This window comes from Camarhynchus parvulus, chromosome 3 (assembly GCF_901933205.1).
Source record: "Camarhynchus parvulus chromosome 3, STF_HiC, whole genome shotgun sequence".
NCBI lineage: Eukaryota > Metazoa > Chordata > Aves > Passeriformes > Thraupidae > Camarhynchus > Camarhynchus parvulus.
Window position 1 is genome coordinate 51,713,900 of NC_044573.1, and position 15,302 is coordinate 51,729,201.

Sequence of the window (15,302 nt, forward strand, 5' to 3'; positions counted from 1 at the left end):
TCAGCCTGTGTTCACAGGAGGGGGCTCCATTCCTCTAATCATCTACATGGCCGTCTTCTGGACTTGTTCAAACAGGTCCATGTCTTCCCTTTGCTGAGTGAGTCACAGTAATCCAGGTGGGGTCTCACCAGAGCAGACAAAGGGGGTTTTCCAAGATAGAAAACTGTCCAGGGCCAGGGCAACTGCTTTATAGCATCTGAAAGAAGCAGACGAAAGATAGGAGTCTGCCAATGAGGAGTGCAACTGAGCAGGATACCCTCACACCTTTTGTAGCACACTCATTCCTGCCATCACCCCAAATGAAACATGGAAATGGTACCTTGGGGATAATAACACTTCCCTAGGACCAGCAAGAGCTGCTCACATGCTATAATAATAGGTGCTGTGTAAGTGCTGCAGATGGAAAGTGGATATTGGCTCAGTATTTGCAAAATGGGAATAATAAGCCCAAAGTCTTCCAGAAGACTGTTCAGTGAGTGTGGTACAGGAAAGAATGTCCACCACCAGCTCTTTATTCTGCTGCTCTGCAGCCACTGATGAATTAAGTGCACGGTGTCTTGCTGTGAAGAATAAGTGGAACAGACACGGGGAGATGTCTGACATATATTTTGAGGTGTATTTAATATTGTAGTGTTTCCGGATTCCACTAGCATGCATGGGGTTTTGGCTTCAAACCAATGTTTGCATCAGTACCATGTGTCTCTGGAACAGCAGTGCTTACTTTAGAGCTGGCTATGAAAATAGTTTCCACTATAACCCCTTGTTTTCACATGCTTCTTTTATTTTATTTTGAAAATCCTCTTTTGAGTCAAAAATTTCCATCTGTATCTTTGCCAAAAGGTGAAGTTTTTCCCTCTTCTTTTTCTTCAGCTTGGAGGGAGAATCTTTCAGATGTTTTTGAGTCATGGGAGAGCGGAAAAAATGCATTTTCCCAGTAGGATAAAAAAGAAGTCCACATTTTCACAGTAGTAGAAACATACAGGGAAGGGGAACTGAAGGCTGAAACTTGCATTTTGGTCCAGATATTTCTGTAGTAAACCAGCTTTAGAGGGAAGGACTTTGATTTGCCAAAGGCAGAGATGATTCTGATTTTTGGCAGTTAATCAGGCATGGGTCCAGGTTTGAAACTTTGCTGACATTCAGGATATTGTTCAAGGTAGTGTCTTTACAGCTGGCCATTTAAAAAGAAAAGAACCAGTCCCCAGTGGACTTCTGTCCTTCAGAGCTAATTATAGTCCAGCAATATATTTGCATTCATTCTAAAATCTAATTGAATGGAGAGGAGCTAGAAAAACACTGGTGCCAAACATTTTTGCAACTTTTTCTCAATTTTCACTCAAGTCAGCAAGAGCAAATGAATGCTGTTGAAACCACGGGCAGGCTGATGCAGTTCGAAAGGGCCAAAGTGCACGACAAGGTATGTACACATGACTGGCTTCAGCAAATGGGAAACTTCATTCAGTACGGCTGCCAAATTTTTTGTTGGATGTCTTTTCCCCTTCACATAGGCTAGGAAGCATCAGTGCAAAACTCTGCTGTGCTATGTGTAGTTACACTGAACCAGTTAAAAAGCAGAAAAGAAAAATGGAAAGGAAAGAGGTAGGCATCTAACCATCATGCTGATGAGTGATCCAGCACCCCTGTGCTGCTTTCTATTACTGCTTTCTCCCACTGAGAGTTGTAGTGGATACATTACTAGTAAGTCCCCTCCATGTGCTCCAGAAAACCCACAAGATCTAAACTACTTGGGGACTGATGATAGTGTTGTGACCCTTAGTTTCATATTTTCTGGCTCTTTTGAAACTTTAACTACGCAGCCTGCACATTTCATTAAACCTTTTGCTTTCTATCACTCAAAACCTGCTGCAAGTGTACATACGTTTGGCAAAGGCATCCAAAATGATGTGTTTATTTTGCTTCAGTGCCAAAAAGCAGTGATTCATTAAGGAGCTTGGAAACACAGAGGAAAAACCACAGCCAGCAACCACCACACGTGCCCTGAAGAGCAGAGAGCTATGTTTTTCTAAGGAAAATGGTTAGTGCAGCTGAATCAGTATCATGGCTGCTTCTCTCTCTCAGCTGGACGGGCTGGAGAGCACCGGAATTCTCCTGGATAGCTGGGCTGTGCTGCAGCAGCAGCAGCCAGGGGCTGCTGTTAGACCCAGAGGGGAGAGAGAAAAAATGCAAAATGGCCAAGGGGAGTTGGTCCAGCTGGTAGGAGCCTTTCCTTGAATGATGAATTAGGGACCTCCAGTACCGTGCCACTGCTATGGTGAACACAATGAAAGGTGCAACAGGCCTTGAGAGAAGAGGTGGAGGAGGAGAGGTGGTGACCTGGAGCAAGAATAGGCCTCCAGCTGCCTTTAGCTGCCCTACTTCATTTTCTCAGCTGGGGACATGCCAGCTTGTATCAGTAAAGGGGCCTGTTCATTCTGTTTATTGTAGCTACTGATACCAACTCAAGCCACAGCTAAAGCCTGTGAAAACCTGGCAGAAACCCGACTATTGAGGAACTCTACACTCCAATGTGCCATTGTTACGCCACTGCTCTCTTCTTCCCCAGTGGCTTGAACTAGGACAGGCAGGATGCTATTTATAATTCCTAATGTAGTCCTTTTTTGTCTTTCATCATAAATCTGGAGCCCTGGACAAAATTGAAATCTGGTGACAAACACACTGTTGATTAGAAAATGTCTGATGGTTATTTTCTGCCTGGAAAGGAAATTCTGTTCTGTGCTGTCACAGCGCTGCCACACAACAGGAGGTGCTGGGATCCAGGAGCCAGAATGAGGCACAAAGGAAATGATCATGCATGAAGTACATTAATATCAAGAGTTCTTGCAACTAACAGTCAAAAACTTGTAGAAGAGTTTTTGAAAATTCAAGGTTTAAAATTTAAACCACGACTGTGGCACTTTTTATGGCAATTTACATTGTTAAGTATTAGGGTGTGACCTGACAGACTTTGGGTAATATGTCATGTCACTTGCTGGAGAGTTCTTCACCTGTTTTTCAGGAATATCTGATTTAGGCTTAGAGACATCATGTGACCCATTATGCCATCTCCCCTTGATGCTTTAAAAAAAGACGGAAGGCAGCTCTTTCCAGCATCAAGGGAACACTACTTAGCCCTTAGCCCTTAGACTCTAGAAGGCAAGAGTCTTATCCTGAAGAGCACACATTTCTTATAACATATTAATTTTCAGTGAATTCAAATTTTAAAACTCCAACACTTGTGTCAGATGGGTCTGATTAATCTCTAATTTTTTTCACTTTCATAATATTACACAAGTAGTTCTCCAAAATCTGCATGACACTACTTCTACTACTTATATCAGAAGTCTTTAGGCAGCTGATAATTTTTAAAATAATAGATGTGAACATAATAGTACTCCAAACAATTGATGAAATACTCTGAGTTTGTGAGAAAAAGAAGGTTCCTGCATAGGCCAGGCTTAATGAAGTGAAGCGAGGGAACTGACTCCAGATCCTCATAGGCAAAGTAAACAAACATTAGCAACAAGTGTGGGATCGAGGGAAAGGTCTAAAATCTCAGAGGTATTAAAATTTTTAGAACTTGCCTTTAAAGAACGTCAGGGAAAGAAAACACCTTTGAAAGATATTGTGGAACAGAACTGGCTGGGGATGAAGCATGTAGAAGTGGAAATGTAGAAAGAAAGCACAGTGGGGGTGTAGGGCAGTTTCTGAAGCTGACGATTATGCACAGGAGAGGAGCAGATCTGCTCTTCACGACTCACTAAATATTTGTGCTGGGACCATTTTCTTTCTATTTTCTGCCTTTCAACCACACACAGTATGTAAATTACTTCAAAAGTCCAATGTGTACAGTACCACAGAAACTGCAGTCTGTTATTAAAATGACAATGGAGATTTTTAAACGTACTTGCATTCTTCAAGTCTGTAGAAGTCATTCCTAGAAAAACTTGCTGAGCAGCTACTTAATATAGGAAAGAGCAATGTCAAGTTAAAGGGTACAACATAAGGAAGCCACAGATCAGATGATAAAACCACACAAGTAGATCTATAAGCATTCATTACTAACCATTTAAAACCATATTGATGTGTTTTTATGCAAGTTTCCTCCAGGCACAGGTAAAACCCCTGAATCAGAGAGCACAAAGAGATGCCCATGGCTGAGGGCACCTAGCACACAGCCTGGATGATAAATTATTGAACTCCTGTTGCCATGAATTGTTTACCTGCTTCCCAGTGTTCAAAACTGGCTTGCAAACCATCGTGGTGAATAATTTAGAGTAGCAAACAGGTTTGCAAGTGCAGAACCTATTTGGAGATAATTTGTGAGCAGAAAGAAAACCCATCTGTGCCAAATCACCAGGAATGGGTTTGTCCAGCTGTGCTGTTTTTCCTGCCTCTGATGACAAAGATCTAGTATGGATAAATAAGAACAGACATTGAAACAGGAGTTGAATACTAAACAAGTCTGAGCCCCTCAGATCTTCCATAGGTGACAGCCTTGCTGCCCATCACCCAGTGCAATCTTAATGTGAACAAACAAATCTCATCCAAAAAACTTCTGCTGTATGTTTTGATCAGAATAACCCGTATTTTCATATTAACTCCTGTGATCTAAAGTTCTGAACCTTAGCTTCCAAATTTAGAGACTGAACTACAGAAGCTCCTCTCAGTTCTGTGTAATTGCCTTCCATTCTACTATGTAGACAGTATGCAATGGGGATTTTTGTGGCAGGAAGACTGGTGATCACTCACAAAAACAACAGCCTCTTTTTTAAGGAAGATTTCAAGTTCTTTTTTGTTTCCTTACGCTTGGACACTGAAAATGGTGGGTGACACTGGTGAAGGCACAGCACTGCTAAGCCATTAAAAGTAAAAAAAGGACACATAAAAATATTTTTAAATATTTTCAAAAGAGAGAACATTTTGGGGCTATTGAAAAAGCCTCTGGTTATTACAAGGAAATGGCCTAAATGCCCAATGTGCTGCCTGTATAATCCATGAATATGGCCTGTGACTTTGTTTTGATGGTGCCGGTTTAAGAACTGCATTCAATTTCACAGAAAACAGAACTAGCTTTTTGCTCAACCACAGCTGATATTTCAAGCAAAGAGACTGTGGTGGTATCCTCCTCAAACTCTTCACCCAATAACTGCAGGTTCTCTACAGACAGGTACAAATTCAGTGTTGTTGTTACAAACCTTATTGTGACCATGGCTAAAAAGGTGACCCAGCTTCTTGCTCATGTTTGCTCCATGCCATGACCCTTGCCTTGTTTGTTGTATCATTCAGCTCTGTAGCCTGCCAGACACTGTGCTGATCATCCTCCTGCAGTTCTGCAGGAGTTGTGAGTGGGTGGAACACATAAGAAATTACCTGTTTGGATCATCTGTGCTCTGGACTCAATGCCATTCTCTTGGTTTTTCTTAATAAGCGCCTGGAAAATAGTCTTAGCCTGTTACATTTGCCAGTCCTGCATTACAAACCCTGGGATTAAATGTGATAGACCCTCCTCATAGCTTCTGTTATATTTAGGGCCATAAATTAATCTTGGTAACTGAGAGAATAGTAATACAATTTCACCTTTCTAAAATGCCTCTTTACATGAGCCTACAGAACTGTAAAGACCAGGCAACAACATCCTGCAAGTTGGAAGTCATCTATTGCCATCCATCATCCCAGTGTAGTAAACACACTGAAATAGTCCGGTCTTTGATGTTTTATTGAGGGGAAGGAATTTAGCCTTTCATATATGAGATAGATTATTGTGTGTATTATCTCACTCTGACTTTGGAAAAATTTGGAAATTTTACATCATCTTCCATGGAGAGATCTCGTACCAGCCATTTCAACAAGTGAGACATTCTAGTTTTACAAACACTTCTGAAATTCAGGAAGAAGTGATTTTTTTCCCTTTTGGTGGTTCAGCAGAATGTCTCTTTAAGAGCACTCTCCACAGTACTCAACACAGTAACTTTGGGCAAGAAGAGAAGAGTTCTGTGTGTCTAGCATGTAGCAATCAGACATTATTACTCACATTGGATCCCAAATCTACCTGGGGCACAGGTTCCAGGAACCCCATTGATGCTGCTGTGTCAGAACAGTCTGGCATGACTTACTGGCACCTCTTGTACCCATCAGCTGAACTGCTGCTTCACCACCTGATGGAAGACACATATATTTTAGCATCTTTTTGCAAAATTTCCTTCGGTACAAGAATAGCCTTGGATAAAATGATCATGGACATTTTAATCCTGAAATTCCCTCTTTAATCTTTTCCTGCCTGATTTTGCTTTGCTTGCAATTGTGGATTTCCAGAAACCCCAGAAGACTAAAATACTGCAAAATGCTTAGAAGTCTGTTTGAGTGTCTAATCCTTTTGGACGTTTAGGAGCAAAGTGGAATATACAGCTTAAGATATCGTAGGATCATCTACACCCTAAAAAACAAGTATACCAGATACAAGTGTATTCTTTCTACATAATTGCAATCTTAAATCTCTGCTAGAATAATTTGTTATATCCTTAAACTTTCAACTGTTCTACATGCCAGCTATCAACATGGCAAGAAACCTAATGCACAGATGAGAACACCTCTATCATCCTGCAGAATTAAGGTCTACAGACAAGCAAATATTAAATGTGTGTATTTTGTGTGGAGGCTCACATGTGAATGTCAGTAGGATGTTAGAATCCTTCTGTATGGAGGCAATTATATAAATATAGCCTTGCATATGAGAAATGTAATATATCTTTCAACAGCCCAGTTTCCCTTACCATTCACAGAAAAGAAAGTTGTCACCATCAGTTAACTTAGGAAGAAAAAACCAGAAACAAACACAACAACTAAACCAAAATAAATTGGCAACTACTTCAGTTACATGAAGGATGTGGTAATTAAATTTCATTTATTTAGCTCACGAATTGACTTTGAGGACTTCGTTACATCACGCGAAGCATTGCAGACAGATGGTATACACTTTTGCATTGTAAACTGGGCTTTTACGCAGGAGGGGAACACAATTTCCTTTTATAAAATTAATGAGATTCACCAGAGGCAGACAGGAAAAGTTTTATGTCCTGTTTACAAGTGACTCCAAAGAGGTAACTCGAGTTTCTCAAAACAAACCCTTTAAAAATAACTTTTCAAGGTAAGAAAAATGAACGTGCCAAATTGCATGCAAAAAAAATCCTGAGAAATTAATGACAGAAGTCATCTAATACAACAAGCTGCCCTTCTGGAAGCCTTTCCTTGGGTTAACAAAGGGACCATTAGGCCATCGACCTTGCCTTTGGCTCCCACTGCACAATTCAGCCTGGTTCTCTGCATAAGCCCCACTCGGTGGTCTTCAACACCGTGCTTTGTATGGAACCTGGATTTGGGGGGGTCAAAGAGTCCTTCCTTCAGTGCTTGAACATCCAGGAATGTTGCAATGCTGTTCTTTCCTTTCAAGGGCACTCTTGAGTTAAAATGCAACATGTCAGTGTTTCCCAAGTGCATCGGCTTTTTCCACGCCTTTTGTTGGAGACCGCTTTCTGCGATTTCCATCTTATCTTGTGGATCTCTTTCCAGCTCTCTCACATCACACAGCATCTTTTTAAAGGAGAGACAACAACACTGGATATGGGACAGCACTTTTTGTCTGACAAAAAGCACAACAAGGCAATGGGATTTCTACCTATCCTTTTCTACTTGCACAGCTGTATGTACACATCAATCCCTTTTCCACCAGCACTAGCTCACTAGGAGCTCATGTTGAATTTCTCCAAGCTCCTGTATGGAGTATTCAAAGATACATTCCTTGGCCATATAGGTTGTGTTGTTCCATCCTCCAAGTCTGACTTTTTTCTCATTTTGACCCTATTAAAACTTGTTTGAAAGACTTGAGTTTGTTAAATAATCCAGATAACTCTGTGACTGCCTTGCTCTCATTATCACTCTGTTAATATTTACTGTCTAAAATTGCTGCCAGTGGTGATTTATTTAGTCTTTTTAAAGCTGTTTGAAAAAATATTTCTCTAGATTCCTGATGAAAACTCTGAAGAGCCTCCCTGCAGCTCACCAACATCTTCATTAAATGCTAGTGCTGCTTGGACAGTTGATCTGCTTTTCATTTAGCTCTTCATCTGTTTGTGCTTTATTAATTTTGTGCTGTAGTCACTTTTTTTCTCTTACTAAATCAAGTACCTAGCAGAAGTCTATTACACTCAAGCCTCTGGCAATTTAATGCATAATCATATAAAATGAGGATATAAAAGAGCTGTTTACCAGGACCTATTTTCTATAAAAAACCATGAAGGCTAGCATTAGTTGTATTCTCCATGTATTAGCTGACAACCACAGTTCTTCTGCCTACCACACAGGCAGCAGCAACTTCTTGTGCTCTTTTTGTGTCCTTGGTATGGGCCCCACACTAACACGCCTCCATCCTTGAAACACCACCACAGTGCCACCACATGCAAAGATCAGCTAGCCAGACATCACTTCAACCCTTCTAGGATTTTCCTCTAGGATTTCCAGACCACTAGGAAATTGTAATTTCACCATGTCTTGCTAATAGATGTTCGTTCTTCAGGTGAGCCTTAGGTGTCCTCCTGTCATATATATGCATCTCCCTGCTTATTTCTAGATTCTGTGTAGCAATAGCTATTAGGTGCTCAAGTTTTGGGGGGCTTTTATTTTTTATTTTATTTTTGGTAACAGTTACTTGTTTGCTCTAGCATTAAGCTTATATCACTGCTTGGATGATGCTTATGCTTTAAGGAAGACAAATTAATAATTTGTTCGTTTTGCCCTAGAGCTATATGCACAATGTCCGTCTTCCCCCATCTTCCTCATAAGTTCATCCCATTGATTCTGTCCCTTCTTGTCACCTGTTAAGGCAGAGTGCTGCCTGGATACCGCTGTCTTTGGCTATCTTCTTTCTCCCAAAACTAAAAGTAGTCCTGTCTTCCATTATGTACCTGTGTGTGTGGCGAGCGTCGGGCACTTTTCCAGAGCTCAGCCACAGCCGAACGAGCCTGGTCAGGATCCCATGCCCCGCTCGGGCACTCCTTTTCCACTCGCGACGGCAGCGCAGCCTGAAAACTGCTCCCGACAGCAAAGCACCTCAAGCAGGGCGATGGGATCGCTCCCTGAGGCTGTCTCAGGTTTCCCCTGTACCTTCAGAGGGGATGAGAAGGGGTGGGAATAACTCCGTGTCTGGACTAAGGCTCTGGAGCAGGGCGGGGGGAGGCAGGGACCGGGACGCCAGCAGCGCGGGAAGCCCCGCCAGTTGCGCACCGTCCTTCCCAAACTCCGAGTAGCTAAAGGGGAAACTCCGTGTAGCTAAAGGGGAGGTTTTCTGCCTTTCATTTTTTTTTATTTTTAACTTTTAAATTTATTAAAGACCCCTGCGATCCCGGCGCTGCCCCGCGCGGGGCCGGGGCAGGAGCGGCGCGCAGCCCCCGGGCCGGGGCGGTGCCGGGGCGGAGCAGGGCGGGGGGCGAGGGCCGGGGCGGCGGCGGTGCCGGGCAGCTCGGCGGGATGACAGGCAGCAGCCGCCGGCCCGCAGCCGGAGCAGCCGCCCCCCGCCAGCCGGCGGGGAGCGCGGGCCCGGCCAGCACCGGGATGTGCCCTCGGGAGAAGCCGCGGCGGAGAGTGCGCGCCCCGCGGGCGGCGTGAGCGCCTCCCGGCCGAGCCATGGGCCAGACCTCGGTCTCCACGCTGCCCGAGCCGGCCGGCGGTGAGTACCGGGGGGCGGCGGGGCGGGGGCTCCCGCCGGGGGCCCGTGGTGGCGGCGGGGGGCCGCGGTCCCGGGGCGGGCGGAGCGGTGCCCGCGGTCCCGGGGCCGCCGCCGGCGCTGCCCCGTTCCTTGGGAGCGCAGCGGAACGGGAGGCGCGGCCGCTCCCGGCGCTGCGCTGCCCGGCTCGGCGGCCCCCGGCGGGCGTGAGGCTCCGCCGTGCCTCCCAGCTTCTCCGGGGCTCGGGGCTCCTTCTTTTCCCGTTATTAAATAAATAAGAACGAAGGCTTCCCCTTTGTAGGGAAAGGGAAGGAGTTCTGGCACCTCGCCCAGGAGCGCGGCTAGTAATCCGCCCAGCTGGTTGCTTTTAGCTCCAGGACATTTTATGTGTAAGCAGACTGTTGAAAATAAATAAATAGCGTGTGAGTGGAACTGTTTCGGGTCCTTTTCCCCGCCACCTCCATCCCCCCACTCCCATCCCCCCAGTAAAGCCGCTCTGTCTGTTTGCAACTTTTGAAGGTAGTACGAGCTTCTTGGGAATGTTGTTAAGATAATCCGGTGTGTTTTAGTTACTGAAGAGTGGGTCTCTTCCCACAGTAATAGAATGTAGAATCTAAATTAACTTCAGCGAGATTTGAAGTTTCCTGCGAAATTCCTGCATGCCTGTTTTTCTTCAACGCCCGTTTCCTTTACATCAACAAACAAACAAAAAAACCAAAAACCCCCAAAAAACCAAAAACCAAAAAACAAACAAACAAAAAAAACCCCAACCAATCCTGTTGTGGATTTTAATGCTGAAGACTGAACTTTTTCCTTAATTTGCTTATTGCTGTTAATGTGGGAATGTTTTGTCAAATGGGAGACAGTGCAACAAACTTTCTCTTTTCTCCTTTTATTTTTCCTTCATTGCTGTTTCAGAGAATAGTTTCAGTATTAACGCGTAATTTTCAGACAAACTTGGTTATATTCCTACTCACACCATCCCAGTCAAAACCTTGGATGGTTTTCTCACCTGTCAAACATTACATGAAAGAAAAATTGGACCATTTCCAAGAAATGTTACCATCCTGTTGAAGGTTTCACCCGGCAGCCAGTGTGTTAGGATTGTTTCAAGGTAGTCATCAGAAAGCAGATGTAAGGAAACAGATGGACTGGTTAAAATTTTTTGTTAAACTTCCTGTACAAAAAAGTGACCAAACTCTTAAGTTCAAAAGTCTATTGTGAGAGCATTTTGCCTTGGGGGGGCCTGTATCTTGACTAAGGATAACTGTAGTGCCTGTCTTTGCTTGGCTGGGTGATAATGGACAATAATTGGGCAGAATTTCTAGTTTTACCTGAAAGAAAAAAAAATCACTGTTGAATTCTTTCCTGATTGAAAAGAAAATTTCCGATCAGGAGTGGTGAGAGACAGATATCTGAAGATGTAAGTGATGATGATGCTGCCTCAACATTGCCAAGTAAAATTTAGTTATCTTTATTTTAAGAGCACTGCAGTTTGTGGTGAGACAGTGGCAGTGCCTCTGGGAGGTTTCTGGCAGAGTAATTCCACTGCACTTTTATTGCTCTTGAAATTGTTGGGAGGGTGTATCCTCAACAAGGAATGATAGGGGCAAGTGCGTTTCTGGGCAGCGTGGATTCTTGGGGGTGTACTCATTTGTTTTCTGTAGTCTGTTTTACTGACATGATCTGGACTCTTAATCCATTGTGAAGTTTGGGAGGTCCTATCCATCTGTGATCAGGGCAGGAGAATGACTTCACTGGTTCCTGTTCCATGGGTTGCCCTTTAGGCAAGCAGGCCTAAAATCTTCGTTGATTTTGGCGTTCCAGGCAGCTCCAAGCCATTTAAGTCTTTGACAGCTGCTAGAGATTAGAGTTGAAGGAGATATCTGTCCTGCACACGCAGGGGCTACAAATCTGTTTTAGTGCTAGGGAATCAATAGTGCATTCAGATCCCCAGTGAGCCACACAAAAGCAGCTGTGAGGAGTTGCTTGCCTGTTCGCTCCCTTTTCCTCCAGCCATGCCAGCCTGCAGGGCTCAGACCCTGCCCCACGAGCCCTGCTGTGTCCCTGCAGGGCTCAGAGGGGCTGTTGGCTCTGTGCAGGGGAGGGCACCACTGCTAAATCACCATGGGGCCCTTGGGTACACTGGTCAAGTGAACATGGTTTGATGTAGCAAACTAAAGTAAAAGATTTTTCCTGAAAGTCACAAGGTGACTTAGAAGAGATAAAATAAATACATAATGCAATACTCAGGATGGACCTCAGCCAGTGTCCTGAAGGGCTGGGTTTTTAAGTTAAAGGTTTTACTCTTGGAAATGTGAATATATGTTGAAGTACTTTAACAGATCGAGGTCCCAGTGCCACTTCCTCATTGGGTTAAGGGCAGGACTGAGGCCTAATCATAAAATTCAAAGTCTTTCTCGACTGGGCAGATGTAGACTCATACCAGATGGATTAGCATGCCTTTAAAGAGAGGAAGAACTTCAGATTTTCATACTCCACTGGAACTTTCTTTAGCCATACTGTCGTGCTAGAGTTTGCCATCAGCTGCATGTGAGTGGCTGTTGAAGTGTTTTGGACAGGAGGATCTGGGCTTTAATCATCTCTCATAACTCTGAGTGGTAGATGGGCAGCAAAGCAGGCCTTGGATTGCCTGGTTGGTGTCTGTAGGCAGCTTTTGCGCCTTCTCCCAGGTTACAGCTTTCCAGTCATTTAGATAGTTTTTTTAAAGCTTGTTTGTTATTTGCCATGATTAGAAAATGTGAACAAACATCAATCACAACAGGAGCTTGGGAAGACTGTATGGACAGTATAGATAATGTGGATAACGAGGAGCACATATCCTTGTTCATTTTCTTTCCTCTTCTCTGATTTTCCCACGCCTGGCAGGGCTTGATTAACGTGATCTCTCCCCGTTTACTGGCTGGAGTTGAGTGCTTTTGGAGGTTATCAGCCATTGTGTGCAAAAGCTATCTCTTCTACTTTCTGATCTACAGCTTATCGAAGGGCAGCAGAGCTGTGCGCTTTTTTCAGTTAGGTTTTTTTTCCCCCCACCTTTTGGATTTCTTCTTTGATAGTTCAGTACCAGCCATAGCACAGGAAAACAAACAGTGGAGACATGATCAGCATATTGGGAAGGTAGCATTTCAAAGCAGAACTAGTTAGGTGGGAAAAGATTTTTGTTGTTTCTTGAGTAGCGATGCCTTTTCAAGAATGAAATTTCCAGTAAAAACAGACCTTGTTAGTGTTCCTAGGAATAGGTCAGGCAGCTCAGCCTGGAATGTGGAGCACAAGCAGAGGGTATGGGAAGGGATAGGACATGTTGCAAAGGGAAAGTCCCAGGAAACTCTTGCCCCACTGGTCAGGGTGCTCGCTGGGGTCAGAGCCCTGTGCTGACCTGCTGTGCCAAGGATGAGATCTGCAGGGCTGCTACTCTGGGCTGGGGGAGAGTTCCTCTCCTCACATACGTTTTGCAGAAACAGAGCACAAACTGTCTGGCTTGCATTTCATCCTTTTTCAGACACACAGTTTTGTTTTTTTCAAGGGCATGAAAATGTACTTCAACAGCACAGGAAAACTATTTCCCACCCAGCTCCCCCCATGAGATGAAAGCAGTCACTGGTAGGATCCTGTTGTTTGTTGACCTTGGCACTCGGTGAAATGATTCTCATAGGTCAGAAGTGAACATGTTTCTCAGACTGCTGCTTTTCATCTCTCTTGGCTTTATGGGATTTCCTGTTCATGGACGAGGAAACAGCAGCTTCACCTGTGTCTGTGCAGAGGAATTGTAATTGTGTAAACTGGGCAAGCTTGTCATAATCCTGAAATGAAATGGAAAACTAAGATTTGCTTCAGCACTTCTAGGTGCTGCTAAACAAACTAATTGGTTATCCATGGAGAAATTCCAAGACTTGTCTAGTGGAGGTTGTTACTCCAGTAGTGCTCTGCATTAGTAGCTCCTTGTGAGCCTTACTGAGGGCACTGTTGTGGAGCAAGCCTTCCTGTTCCTGAGGAGCTGGACATGGAGATGCTCAGACATAGACCTAAATTCTCATCCTGACTCAGTCCACTATGACTCTGAATGTGCACAGAAACCCTCAGAGTAATAATTCTTAAGGGGTTTAAAAAGGAAATTGGTTTTTCTCCTCTGGCTGTTTTTCCTTTCTAAAGTGGAAGAACTTTGAAACTCCTTGCACTTTACAGGAAGGCATTTCAAAGCACTTACAGGTGCAGTGAGCTACTCCCAACACACCTGTCAGCTGGTCATTTCAGGTTTTGCTGCACTTGAAAGAGTGGAAAGCAGAGCTATTGAGATGAAATGGTAAGTTTCATTCGATGTGAAGCCCTAAATGACTTGTCCACAGCCACAAAGGACATTCTTAGCAGAGAGCCTCATATTCTTTATTTTTTTCCTGAGATTTGAATTGGTTAGGGACTTTGAGGCTGAACTCTCATAAGACTATGTTGGGAATCCTATTCATTTCTCCCTGTTTTTCTTAAGCTTTTGTAAGTTATGCAAGAGTTTTAAGTACAATGTAAAGGTGTACTGTTTTCATTTGGTGCTAAATTTCTATCCAAAGCTATTCAGCTATTTTTGGGAAACTCTTCACCCTGCCATTGTTGTCAGATGGGACTACAGTTGTGACAGCTTCAGAATTTGGGTTAATTAAGTATGTAATCTGCCTTAGACTTCAGGCTGATTGAGTGGATATTTTGGATGCCTGGTCAAAGGTATAAAAAGCCCATATTTTCAGACAGAATGGATAGCCATGAAGTTGCCTGCTACTAATGAGAACTGCAAGATCTCTTTTTAAAAGTTGATGCTTGTGTTTCTTGAGCTGAAATATGAAAAGCAATGGCAACTGCTGGAAGCATAGGTCTCATCATGCTCCCAACACCATGATTCTGATTTGAGCTGTTGGTGAGGGTCTGAATGTAAGCGTGTGGAATGAATCACTATTTATAGAGAAAAAATTGTGCACCCTTTTGAGTGTAGCATGTGTATGGAATACCAAGTGTCCGTGCTGCCGCACGCTGTGTGATCCGCCGGAGCAGAGCGGTGCCCCCGCGGCTCCTCAGCTGCAGCAATTCCTCGCTGCAGAGGAGGCTGCAACCTGAGCCTGCGCCCTGGGGCACGGCCAAAACACGGGTCTCATAAGGACACAGGGCACCAGCCACGCCACGGGGACCACATGTGTATGAAAACAAAGGTGTAGTGCTCAACAGGTTGGTGTCTCACCTCTTCTCCCTCTGAGGCTGCTTCAGGCATGACCAGAATTTCTCCTCGTTTAGCTGCCATGGTACGTGACCTTTCACGTCAGGCATGCTGGCTGAGATATCTTCATGTGCTGATGTTTGGTAGCCACTAATCACCTGTTCACAGCGTTAATCATCAGCTTCCTCATGTGCCATGAGGAGAACAGGGGCTCCCGGGCAGGGGCAGAGCCTTTGCTGGCTGCCTGTGTTTGTGTGGGGGTTGTCTTCTCAGATGACCACCCCGATACTTCCCCCAGATGAGAAGCTCCTGGAAGATCTTGTTTCCTGCTGAGCCCCCTGTACTAAGCCCCACTGACAACTGATCCCACGC

The 15,302-nt window shown here is 44.2% G+C and overlaps 1 protein-coding gene across 3 annotated transcripts in view; it reads left to right on the top strand.

Annotated features, from left to right (window-relative positions):
- Window positions 1-15,302, top strand: part of PHACTR2 (phosphatase and actin regulator 2) — a 103,087-nt gene that overhangs the window by 20,320 nt on the left and 67,465 nt on the right. For 2 of the 3 annotated variants that reach the window (XM_030944851.1, XM_030944853.1), the window contains exon 1: window positions 9,512-9,718. The exons of the other annotated variant lie outside the window; for it this stretch is intronic. In XM_030944851.1, coding sequence (XP_030800711.1) covers window positions 9,676-9,718 — 43 coding nt within the window. In that variant the 5' untranslated portion in view covers window positions 9,512-9,675. Of the gene's footprint in view, window positions 1-9,511; window positions 9,719-15,302 lie in introns of those variants that run through there. 3 annotated transcript variants of the gene reach the window in all.